The following is a 12,519-nucleotide window of genomic DNA, read 5'->3' as shown; positions in this document are numbered from 1 at the left end:
GTTTGAAAGCCCAAAAGCCGCACGGGTGAGGGACGCTGTTACTGTACCACTGTTTATGTTATTTGTGGATGTGCTAAGATTTGTCAGGTGTTTATTTGTGGGACCTTTAACTCCTTTGGCTACAGTCCAGACATGTGTTTACCTCTGTAAACGGTATGAAGTAAACATTAGATTTGATTTGAAAACAAAATGGGCAGAACACTTCGGAGAGAAATACAGAGAGGGGCACAACATGTGTGGTAGCGCTATCGAAGAAGAAGAAGGAGAAGTCGGGTAATGTCTAAATAATAATGACCTTTCGGCACCCACACAAATTCTTTTTGCACGATGAGTGTGACATAGTGAAAGAAGAAAGTAAGTAATCTTTTGGAGTGCTTCCGCATTCTTGTTTCGCAGTGTCTTCGTACTGATACGCACGTATTGACGAATATACAGATGCAGTCGACACTTCATCTTCACGAGACAATTTATGTACACTGCATTTCGTAGGCTTCTTCGGACATTCTTAATAAACCCCCGACTTATGCTGCCATCTGGCTCCATCTTACCATCTCACTTACCTACATCCTCTGCGACACTCGAAACCAGCTCCGTAACTCTTATTAAGTTACAGCACTGATTCCGGCCTACTAATTGCATTGTCCATCCTACTCCGATTCTTTATCTTGGTTAACGTTGGTTAGAATGTTTCGACACCCCAGTTTGTTTTTCAATCGACGCCACTGCCTTACGCTGTGCCCCGTCTCTACCACTTTACACTGTCAAGGTTTTGATGAAAGCTTGTCTGGTCAGGTATATGGCGCACGTACGAGAATTACTGTTATTGACCAAGTAAACAGCTTCGGACGTTTCGGAACAGGTTCCTCAACCCGCCACGGTGATCTATTGGTTAGGATGAAGCTCGACTGCTGACCGGAAGATCGCGGCATTAAATCCCGGCCGCTGCGGATATTTGACGGAGGTTACATGGACGCTCGTTATAGGGAACACCAGGTGGTCGTAATTTCTGGAGCCTGTGGTGTACACGTATCCCGAAGGAGTACGGCCACCAGCGTGGGTCCGGTCTTAGCGAGCCGCAGGGCACGGTTAACCGTCGCCGTGGCGAGAACACGATACTGCTCAAAGTCCGCAACACTTTATTGTGGCAACACAAACGCAGTACAGCCCGTTGCAAAAAGGCGCGGCGGGAAAGCAAGTAGGCTTATCCACGCCACGGGCACAAAGTACTACACAGGGTGCCACGAGCACGTCTCCGCGGTAAAGGTGATCCACGGAGACACCGGGACAAAGGCCCGGTTGCTCGAGCGAGGGCAAAGGCGCTCGCGTTGGCTTCGAAGGGAGACGGGTCGGTGTAGCTAGGCCACGCACTAGGACACCGTACCACCCCTCGGCCGTGCGTACGCAGCGGGGCAGCAAAAGGTGAGCGTTCGCCTCGGGCGCGAGGCGCCGTCGAGCCCCGAGTGACGGGAGTCGACGGACGGAAAAGATAGCGCGGCTCACCGTTTGCTGTCCCGGAAAGTATCTGTCCGCTCCTGACGCAGCGCGCGAAAACCTCTCGGGAGTCCCCCGCGCGCGGCGCCACAGTCAACATCCGCTACCCATAGAGAAATAAATAAAGGTTAAGAGTGGACACTCCCGTAGACCACAGCGGCCCAATCGACCCTAGCACACCTGGTGGTTGGTGAGAGCAAGTGGCGTGCGCTTCTTGTTTCGGTTTCACTGGCGCTAATTTTGAATTACTTTGCGTAACCGACGTTTGGCTATGACGAAAGTTCATGATTTTAGACCACTTTTCATCACCCAAATGGATAGTTTTGGTAGGTCGTTTTGATTGAGCGATTCCCTGTTTTGTTTTGTTCAGTGTTTCGTGCGAATTGGTCGTGGCGTAATTTTTATTTCGATTAAGTTTTAATAAAGAGAGATGCAGGTAATAATAATTCACTACGGTTTTATTCATCGCGCTTGTGTTTTTCTTTTGGAACAAGTGATCAATGTATATATCAGTCAAAGAGACAGAGTATTCGCAATGTTTTATTCAAAGGCAAGGTAGAGTCTGAGAATATAAAAAGCACAATATGACGAAGGTAGACAACAAATACATCTCGTCTTACATATAAATTGTAACAAATATTGTAACAAACACAGATAGAACACAGACAACGCACACATCGCTAGAGTTGGCAGAAGCCGAGAAGCTGGTGAAGTATGACACACCGGGCTAGTGGGTAAGTAAGGATCTATGGCAAAAACACAGCGCACAATGCTGATGAAAAAGGAAGAAGTGACATATACACAGCAATGAAGTCGCGAATGACGCCTGGGGTTAACCGAAATAATGCATAGAAAAAAAGAGCGCACGGAAACCACACGACACAATATAGCAGAAAGGAAAAGGTGCAGTGTGCTGGCTGTGCTTAAGAACAGCTAGCCTAAAATGAAAAAAAAAAAGCAGACTTAATGCCTGCTTGTCCTCAGAAAGGTAGGGCTTTGCAGCTTGCTCACTACGTGAAACACAAACTTTATGCTGCAACACTGGCAGGTCTTGTGGCTCTTCTTATGCGTCGCCTTCATCAAAAACTTAAGATCCCAAGTGATTTGCATCTGGGTGTTGCTGTGACGCTTGCGAGCTAAAATAGATTGTAGTCATCACTTATCCAGAATTGTGGACCTTAATTGGTGCTACGAGAGCGGTATTACAGGGCTAATAAATAGCAGAAGGAAACCACTTTGGCTCTTTATTTTTCACAAAGGCTCTACATCGTACGTTATCACTCACAAGCTATATAAAAATAAAATGGCAGCGTCCGCAGCCCCATCAAACGCTACAAGTTTGGGTATTCTTTTGAAAATTTTGATGGGCGAGATGAGGAGGTTGATGAGAAGCTAAAATACGAAAAGCGTGATAACGTGAACCGTGCCCACTTCATACTGTGTTCCTTACCCGCTCGAAGACATTTCAACAAGCGGTTTTGTTATCGATATATTACTTGAGCTGGAGAGATGCTTTAACACAGTGACCAAGCGACCCACAGTAAAGTGTACAGTTCGCCCGCATTTGCTACAAAAATACAGACAGGATACCCAACATTCTTTTTAAGGTTATGCGAATCACTTCGAGCGAATACACAGTGTCCCTACTCCTCATAGCGGGTAACCAAAACAATGTATGCAACGAAGGAGTGGTTAGTCCAGTTGAACTGAATATAAGCATATAAGACCATAATGAAGTCTGCTGTAACGAAGTAATAACATAACAAAGCTATTGCAGGATTCGGCTCAACTCGAATACTTTAGTGTAAACCCGCCGCTAATTGCTAACCTTTGAACTTGTCAAGCAGTATGCCTGAGATTGAAGACTGGAACCTAACCCTATCTAAGTTTCGGTTCACAAAACGCACATGCCAACATAAACGAACCCGGCAAAACATTTTCAGAAACTTCGCGCGACACCCAGCTGAGCAGAAATGAAAATCGCCAACACTTGACAGATGGTGATACAAAACATCGCACACTTTCAGGTGATGTGCAGTGGCCTCAATCATGGCAAGAAAGTGAGATTCAAGTTGTTGTACGTATGCAAAAGCTGCTTCTGATGGCACAGTGAGATTCCCAAAAAGTTTGCTGGGGACGTGGTATGCTTTGAGCATTGTGAAATACTGGTGGGTACCCTTAAGTGTCTCACTGTCGTCTTTCAGTAACTGTGGGCAACTGCAACCGTCACATGCATTCCGAAGGGTTTGATGAGAAACCCAGCTACATAATATGCAGCGGAGTCATCGATAATTTGGGAGTGAATGTTCGTCGCAAGTTCAGAGAGATCGTCTAGAGCGGGAAAGTCGTCAGGCTGTGGCTGTGCACACTCCTCATTATCCACAAGAGACGCACTGGTGAGGGAGAATGGCGAGAGCTGCTCCTGGAGGAGGTCACATTCATCATCCTCGACATTTCCGTATTCTTACAGCTTGAAGAGTTTTCTTATGTAGATGTGCTTCAGGCCACAAATAAATTGTGCTACATTGGGGTTGGGGTTGCAACCCTGTTTTTGCCTAATGGGGCCAAATATGTTCTCCAGAGGATCCTGTTGACGCCTGCGTGTTAACAGGTATTCAAAATTGTAATTTTTGGAGAGGTCGTCCCATAGTTGACAAATAGCCTGAATTGTAATTTGCCAACCTACGATGGTTTGTGGTTGACGTCTGCCAACAAACTGCCATGATGCAATCCAGGGAAGCTGGCCTCGGAGGAAGTCAATCAGCTCTGAATCATTTTTCATGATTGTATGCCGCAGCTTTTGCAGAGTTCTTTTTTTACTCGAGCTGTTCAAGGTATCGAAAATCCTGTCCATACGATCACAAAATTGAGCTGTAGTGATGGCCGAGGCAGGCAGCACCTTCGCATACACCATTGCTGTGATAGCAATCGAAACTGATGCACTGAGGACCTGAGTTGCTCTGCTGACCTTCATATTAGAAAAAGGTTTCTGATGAACTTGCCGTTCAGTCAACTTTGGAGCCAATCGCAACCGCAACTCATGTGAGGATTGGTAAAGGCTTACAATGTGCGACCAGTTAACGATGTCATCCCCAATGTATAACTTGTGTGCTTGGACATTATTGCGCGTTGTTTTAATTAAATGCGGGACATCAAAAATATAATACACCCGTTCACCATTAACTTCAAAAAAAGGCTTTGCTACAGTCACTCTTAGTTGGATAGCGAGACATACATTTGAACTGCCCTGGTCACAAATGACTACTTTCACTGCAATATTAATGCTCCTAAGCTCCAAAATGAGTGACACCAGCAGCTTATGCATAACAGAAGAAGGTGTTGATGTGTGCCCTATAGTAAAAGCAACCGGTTGAACCCACTTTCTCGAAACACCAACAAGAAGAAAAACCAGTGCTCGATCAGCAATGGTTGAAGTGCGATGAGTGCCATCATCTGTAAAACCCTGGACAACGTCTCTTGCAGCATCATAGTACAAATTCTTTTTGAGTGCTATTTCGTCGAAAACTAAAGCGCACACTCGGTCCCGTTCATTCCAAACTTGAGTATTTGTTGCAATGGAAGAAAGGATTCCTGGAATTATGCCTGGAGTCACCTCCTTAATGAACGCTGGGAGGGCAAAGAAAAATATGGAGCCAGAAATCGGTATGCTCGCGGACCTCGGAAGTTTAAGTGAAGAGCGAATTTCTTGAACCACACGGGAAACCGCTTGCCCTTGCGTTTGGGCCTCAAGCGAAAATGTGCAGAAAGAAGGTTAAAAACCTTATCGGTGACGTGCGGTCGGATAACTCCAAGGGCCTTTGAAGTTGACGGTGCTTGGTGAGGCTGTCTCCGCAGTCTTTTGATAGTTTTTCGCTGTGCTGCTACTTTGGCTTGCAGATGTTTAATGGTTTGCTTGTACTTCATTGATGGAGACATTGTCGCTGGCACACAGGAACGCACTGCAATAAACAAAAAAATGGATGTAAAAGCGAAGAACAACTAATCCCATACGAGCACTTTCCTCGCTCTTTCAGACCCAAGGTGCACAACTTTCTGTGGTGCAAAGTTTTCGATTCCACTACCTAAAAACAAACCATTCACAATGTTGACAATGCACGAAAAAAATGAAAATCACTGAGAGCCCACCCTTACATTTTGTAAGTGCACACGTAGTGTCCTTTTGAGGATAGTTTCCTCAGAATGTCCTAAACATAAAATAGCACATTAAAAACAGTTGCAATAAAAGCATAGTCACCGTTTTCTCTAGGGCACTCAGGCGTGGAGCTGTTGGCGGAGACGTCTTCTGGAGGGTCTTGTGAAGCTTGTTCAGTGCCTCGGACAGTGCTGTCGGAACAATCTTGCCAGCGGCCTGCGGAAGTCTCTATATCAATCCACTCTGGTGTTGAAGTGAACACACAACTTACCGGTCACACAAGTTCCTTTTGTGACAGCTGAACGACTGGTTAAGGTTTTCTCCGACAAGACGCAGTCAGCCGAAATTCTTTCACCAGCTACAAAGGAGCTGCCACCTGCAGAGGTTTGGTCAACAGTCAATTTGGGTAAAAAAAAAAAAGAAATCGCGACACTGAACGCACCCTGCTCATCGGGGCCCCTCATTGTGTGGGAGCCGCTTTTTGAAGCCTCTACCGCAGGTCCTGAAGAAATGAAATTACAACAATGTGTCAGTAAGAGGCTTAAAATAACACAAACTGAAGCTCATCCGCACCTTGCAGTGCAGTTTCTGCAGTCATGTCACAGTCACTATTTGAAGCGACGCTCAGAGAACCTGCATATATGTGCAGTTGGTACAAGTTACAAAGCTTGTAGCATGGGGAAACTCAAACAGCTCTTTCAAACGCATAAATTGGTCGAACGTGGAAGAAAAGAGAAGGCACACACTAGGAAACAAGTAATTTGTGATTTTTGGAATTATCAACAGTGCCAGCTTTCACTGATGAAAGGTATATGTACATGTGCACTGAGGCTTGAAGATAACGTGAAATAGCCCTTTAAAGTCTTTCAAAATAAGTTGCGCAGGTCCAGAGCATCAAAAAACGACAGAAATGTAAAGCTGCTGTTAGGAAGGTAATAGCCCACAATTCACAAAATTTAAGACTTTCCAAGTGTTACTTCTATAGTGAGGTTTCTCCATCGGCTACAAAGATCTTCGCGGTTAACTGCCGCCACTGATTCAATACAAGTGGCTGCTATTGCACATATTTGAGTTTCAGCCAATCACTTACATGGTACAGCTGGTTGCACACTGGGAACAGCCATTCTTGTAAGCCTTGTGTGCCCAGGGTCCATGAAACTTTGAGCAGTAAAATGGTCGCTACAAACCCTGTACGTTGCGTACAATAGGCTGGCCGGCTTACTCAGGAGATCATCGCGTCCAGCATACTGCATCCATGCTTTCATCCTGCATTGGCAATGAACTATCAGCTGAAAGGGGAAGTGCTTGAATAGTGATTTTTTATTGTTACCCTCACTGAGCAAGTACGAACAGTAAGCCTAAAGACATGCAAACCATACAAAAGCTTTAACACACCTGCCGTCCCGTGGTATGCGGAAGAAACTCGTCCCAGGCTTCTTGTGGGTTCTGCCATTGTTGAAGCGCCACGATACACAGCAGTAGCTGCCGTAGCTTGGACCACCGGACGGCATGGCATCAGCGCGGTCTGAAAATGTTAGTAAGTGGATGCTTCGCTGTCAAATTACGAAAAAGATATGTGCACGTCATAAGTGTACCAGCAACCCCTTTGAATGATTAGCTAATCGATGCACAATACAAAACGAGTGATACATCTCTGACCCATAAAACTCTGACTTACAAAGATAGACGTCAAAACCACGTAAAAAGATCTTCAGAAGTTTCCAGGCCGCTATCCCTTGTAATGCAATGGTACCGCGGCCTGGGAACTTCAGAACACCTTCGTGCGTACGCAGTATCAGCAGTACATTGGGAAGAAAAATCGTAGTTGAAATTTGTGCGGTAAAATTATATTGGAAACGTCAAAAAACTCCCAAGCATTTCCCCGAGGGTGAACATGGTTAAGTGCGAATGCACGGGGTGATGCTATGAGGGGGAGTAAAGTTAAAATCCGTTGGCGATGCTGATATCGGTGTCAGTAACGCGCCTTATATCCAGGAGAGCGGAGGAGGAGAGCGGAGGAGCGAGCGAAGGGGGAGGGGGACTATCAGCGCCACGTCCGTGGCTTATTCGGTACAGCGTCGCGCTGCGGCCCGCCAAGTCCTCTTTCTTTTAAAGATAGAGAGAAGAGTGCGGACGCCGCCGACGGCGGTGGATGGTTTGGGGTCGCTTATAAAGTGTATTCACACTTAAAAAATTTGTGGGCAGCTTGCACTAGTGGCACAAGGCTAGCGAAGAAACGAAGATGATGGCCAGTTGACTAGTCCAGATTTGCCTCCGGCACACCAAGAATTATTCGTGTTCCGAGCCTTCGGGAAACGCGTCGTGAAGCATGCGAGGCCCAGCGAACGCTTCTCAATATTTTGCACCGAGCCACGAGCCTATGACCTAGCTGCCCAGCTATGCTCAGCGCACAGACGCTCGCGTCCGTGGCAGACGCAGCACGCGTCGCCTCGGCTTGACGCCGTGCCGCCTTTGCTATACTGCATACGTAGCACAATGTTCCCGTCTAGCCGCCGCATAGAGCCGCAAACTTTCTTTTTAGCGAACCTCCCCGTCCTTACAAGCTTCAGAAAAAGATGACAACTGCGTGAATGAGACGCCACGTAAGAAACAAACTCGCACACACGAAGCGCAACGTGTGTGTGTGCATCTTTCTATGTTTGTTGCATAATGTCTTATTCGCGCAGGTGTAACCGTTTTCTGAAAAAATGACCCAACAAGCCCAACAACATGTCCTTCAACAAGCTTCGCTTGAAAACGTGCCTCACCTGTTATCTCACGCACGAAAACGCCGACGCAGCCGACGTTGATGAAAGCGACGAAAGCTTCCCGCTGTCAGTCATGCATGGGCTTGTCGCTGGGTGGATGGTGTTTATGACAGTACGGCTGAAGAAAAATAATCGCGTAAGGTGTGTTGAATAAATTGTTTTTATGTATAAAGAACATACCAAATTTGGGCGTGTAATTACTATTTTGTAAAAACAACTCTGTTGCATTGATTATAACTGTTTTTTTTGCGCTTGCGTCCTCTGACGTTTGGTGAGAGCACTAGTTCGTTACGTAGTCGTGACGCACTTCCTGAGGCCAGGTTTTGCGGAGTGTCCTCTCTTGTCTTTTTCTTTCTCCATGCGCTTCCGGGTGAGGGGGTTAAACGTCACTCCTCTCCCCCAGCGCGGCAAACAGCAAAGGAGGGCAGACATGTCGGGACATGAGAACGGCAGAAAAGGCGGCAAAGCCCGCGCAAAGGCAGCGGGCTAGCCTCAATTCCCACAAGCCCTCCAATATAACGACCCGTTAATCAGACCATAGTTTTATAACTTCGAACCCCAAACATCCATTATTATTGTGCAGGTCGTAATGTCATTGTCCAGTTATGTATACTACGGCGATTGAAAGGAACGCGGACAGTGCGACATCTACATTATGTGCTGCCTCGCATTTTTTTTTCAGGCACCAACACAGAAGTTTTTTTTTTTTAGAGGGGAAGGGGTGGCTGTACGTTAATGCGATCGTCATTTTTCACATGACAAAGATACCAGCCGAAATTCAATTTTGCATGTGTTCATTTCATTTTGTTAATTACTTGTCTAAAAGATATGGAACTCAATCAAAATGTTCATAAAAAGGCCTCGTGATTAGCGCCTGTTTCAACTGCTGTACGTAAAAATATAACAATTATTATGCTTTAAGTGGTTCGATTAGACACCGCAGAGCAGTTCCGAATAGAGCAATGTGAATCGCATGATTACGAACGGCTACTGCGTCGTATTCCCGGTTTCAAAACAACAGACCAGCGAAGTTACAAAGAAGCGCCGGCGAAAAATTGGCGCCTAGCCTCTTCTATCGATCAGCGGGCCTATAGTAGGGGTATCACAGCGCCAAACGTACACGACCTCGAAAATGCGGCACGGATAAGCGCTCGGGGCGTATCTGTTTTCCCATCCAGCCACGTATATATATAACCTTTTAGTGAGTTTGCCGTTCTTCCGTATCTGTGGAACCTAATAATAAAAAGAAAACATATTTTTCTCAACCACGAGAGAAGAATATTAAACGTGTTTGTACTTCCCGAGTGTAGGTGAAGGCAAGTATACGTGAGTACTAAAAGAAAAGGTGAAAATATACTTGGAAGTCGCTTCGCTTTGTTCGCCACCCAGCCTGCAGGCGCTCGAACGTTACGGTAGGTAAGTACGTAAATAACAAGCAAAACGCATCACCGGCAAGGATTTTTTTTACAAAATGGCCAGAAGAGTGAAGTCTGTGATATGAATAATTGTATACACTTAAAATTCCATTGTTCTTTCCTTTTTTTTTTCTCGAAGGCACAAGCGTGGTAAAATAATTCCTAGTAACAAGAATCTGGTAATGTCTGTCATATTCACTCCATCTCCGCCTTTATTTTTCTCTAAATTTATTCCTCATGATCTATGATACACTGTGTGTACTTCGTTTGTCTAAAAACTCGCTGTTTTCGACATATTATACAACCCTGATAACAATTTAAAATCTCGCAATCACTAGTATATTTAGTCTGAAATTGTGCCCTGCATATTATTAGAAAACTTTGAAAATCAAACAGATACAGTTATTTCATCGGGCCCACGCTCGCACGAGATGAGTCAGAAACTCGGACGTCATTGTACTAAAGTATTTGGGCAATGACACAATCATTGGTGAAGATAGAAACATGGCAATAAAACTGTCGTCTCTATCTGTCGATTGAGACGACACTAGGTTCCATTAACAGGGCAGAGGGAAAATCTGGCCCCCGGTTAAGGTCATTCATTCTGTTATATGCATTGTAGAGTGGAGACGGAAAGAAACGTGAACAGCGTGGCATGGCGTTCTTGACATGCTCTGGCCTGCCTTTGCGGCAATAAAAAAATGCTAGAGTGGTTCTTCAGTGAGTCATGAATTACTCCCCAGGGTTTTTATTACTATCCAGGCTACAACTATCAGAAAAAAATGCGAGGCAGCACATAATGTAGATGCCGCACTGTTTGCGCTCCTTTCAATCACCGTAGTATACACAACTAGACAATGACATTACGTTCACTACACTGCGAACGCTGGTACCTGCACATTAATAATGGATGTTTGGGGTTCGAAGTTATAAAACCATGGTCTGATTAAGGGGTCATTATATCGGAGGGCTCTAGAAACCACGACCACCTGGTATTTCCGAACGAGCACCTAAATCTTAATGCACAGGCCTGGCGTTTTGTAACCTCCATCGAATATGCGGCAGCCTCGGCCGGGATTCAATACTGCGATCTTCCGGTCAGCAGTCGAGCTTAATTCTCACCAATAGATCACCGTGGCGGGTTAAGGAACCTGTTCCGAAACGTCCGAAGCTGTTTACTTGGTCAATAACCGTAATTCCCGTACGTGCGCCATATACCTGACCAGACAAGCTTTCATCAAAACCTTGACAGTGTAAAGTGGTAGAGACGGGGCACAGCGTAAGGGAGTGGCGTCGATTGAAAAACAAACTGGGATGTCGAAACACTCTCACCAATGTTAACCAAGATAAAGAATCGGAGTAGGATGGACAATGCAATTAGTAGGCCGGAATTAGTGCTGTAATTTAATAAGAGTTATGGAGCTGGTTTCGAGTGTCGCAGAGGATGTAGGTAAGTGAGATGGTAAGATGTAGCCAGATGGCGGCATAAGTCGGGGGTTTATTAAGAATGTCCGAAGAAGCCTACGAAATGCAGTGTACATAAATTGTCTCGTGATGAAGCCCCGACTGAACCTGTACACTCGTCAGTACGTGTGAATCGGTGCGAAGACACTGCGAACAACGAAGACGCAAGCACACCGAAAGATTACTTAGTTTCTCCTGTCACTATGTCACACTCATCGTGAACGAAGAATTTGAGTGGTTGCCGAATGGTCATTATTGTTAGACATTACCCGGCTTCTCCTTTTCCTTCTTCTTCTTGCGCTATCACACCTGTTGTGTCCCTCTCTGTATGTCTCTCCAAAGTGTTCTGCCTATTTTGTTTTCAAATCAAATCTAATGTTTACTTCATACCGTTTACAGAGGTAAATACATGACGGGGCTGTAGCCAAAGGCAAGTTAAAGGTCCCGCAAATAAACACCTGACAAATCTTAGCACATCCACAAATAACATAAACAGTGGTACAGTAACAGCGTCCCTCCCCCGTGCGGCTTTAGGGCTTTAAAACAAACAGGAAGAAGACGATCGTACTATGCCTTACACTCAAAGCCGCTTTTCTTAACTTGTGAAATTTAGGCACCGTGAGTATATGTCCATGCGTTTTGGTTACCAAGTGGACCATCTTGTATAAAACACAACCACGTTCTTACGTCTGTAAATCTGTTCCTTAACATACTTATAGTATCCTGTTTATTTGTACATACGTCCTCGAAAGCAGTACCCCTGCAGCACCAAACGCTGTCCCTACCGAGGGCGTGCGCGTTTGCGTCTTTATGCCCGCAAGAACAAAGAAAAATCAATATCTTCCCTGACCAGAAAGAGGAACCGCTCCTTTGTGCACGGCTTGCAGAACTTGTTTTTCTTTCCGGTGGCCTGCTCGACGCGCTCTAGGCTGTCGTAAAAGATTAGTCGGGTGCGAAGCCGCGCTCGCGGCACCTTTGACTCCCGCGGACATAAATTACACGCCCGTGCCTGGCACGATCCGGCTGTCCACGAGGGGCGACTATACATGCTGCGCGTCCCGCTCCAAGCGAGCATGCGTGGTACCAAAGGACGCCGCGGCTGCGAAAGACGGCAATCCGCATATTATAACAATATTTTTGTTTCCTGCGGCTTTTCCGTTCGTCCGTTCCTTACAAGTTGAAGACTGTAGCTTTTGTTTGCCTCTCTCACGCGCCATCGTGCCGGCCG

General features: G+C 45.8%; 1 protein-coding gene across 3 annotated transcripts; it reads right to left on the bottom strand.

The window, feature by feature from the left end:
* Nucleotides 1-1,113: 1,113 nt before the first annotated feature.
* Nucleotides 1,114-11,107, bottom strand: LOC142817753 (uncharacterized). 3 transcript variants are annotated; one of them, XM_075895331.1, is made up of 8 exons: nucleotides 8,413-11,106; nucleotides 7,040-7,169; nucleotides 6,735-6,910; nucleotides 6,218-6,277; nucleotides 6,087-6,146; nucleotides 5,916-6,020; nucleotides 5,747-5,860; nucleotides 1,114-5,450 (listed from the first exon to the last, which is right to left on the bottom strand). In XM_075895331.1, the coding sequence occupies exons 2-8, from the start codon at nucleotides 7,153-7,155 to the stop codon at nucleotides 5,101-5,103; spliced, it is 981 nt and encodes a 326-aa protein (XP_075751446.1). In that variant the 5' UTR covers nucleotides 7,156-7,169; nucleotides 8,413-11,106; the 3' UTR covers nucleotides 1,114-5,100. The 3 variants fall into 3 exon arrangements, with proteins under 3 accessions (XP_075751446.1, XP_075751444.1, XP_075751445.1); XM_075895329.1 differs by having other exon boundaries at nucleotides 5,916-6,146; nucleotides 8,413-11,107; XM_075895330.1 differs by having other exon boundaries at nucleotides 5,916-6,146; nucleotides 7,040-11,107.
* Nucleotides 11,108-12,519: the final 1,412 nt, after the last annotated feature.

This window comes from Rhipicephalus microplus, chromosome 5 (genome assembly GCF_043290135.1).
Source record: "Rhipicephalus microplus isolate Deutch F79 chromosome 5, USDA_Rmic, whole genome shotgun sequence".
Taxonomy (NCBI): Eukaryota; Metazoa; Arthropoda; class Arachnida; order Ixodida; family Ixodidae; genus Rhipicephalus; species Rhipicephalus microplus.
Note: the sequence above shows the minus strand (reverse complement) of the source record. Positions and strands in the feature narration are given on the sequence as shown.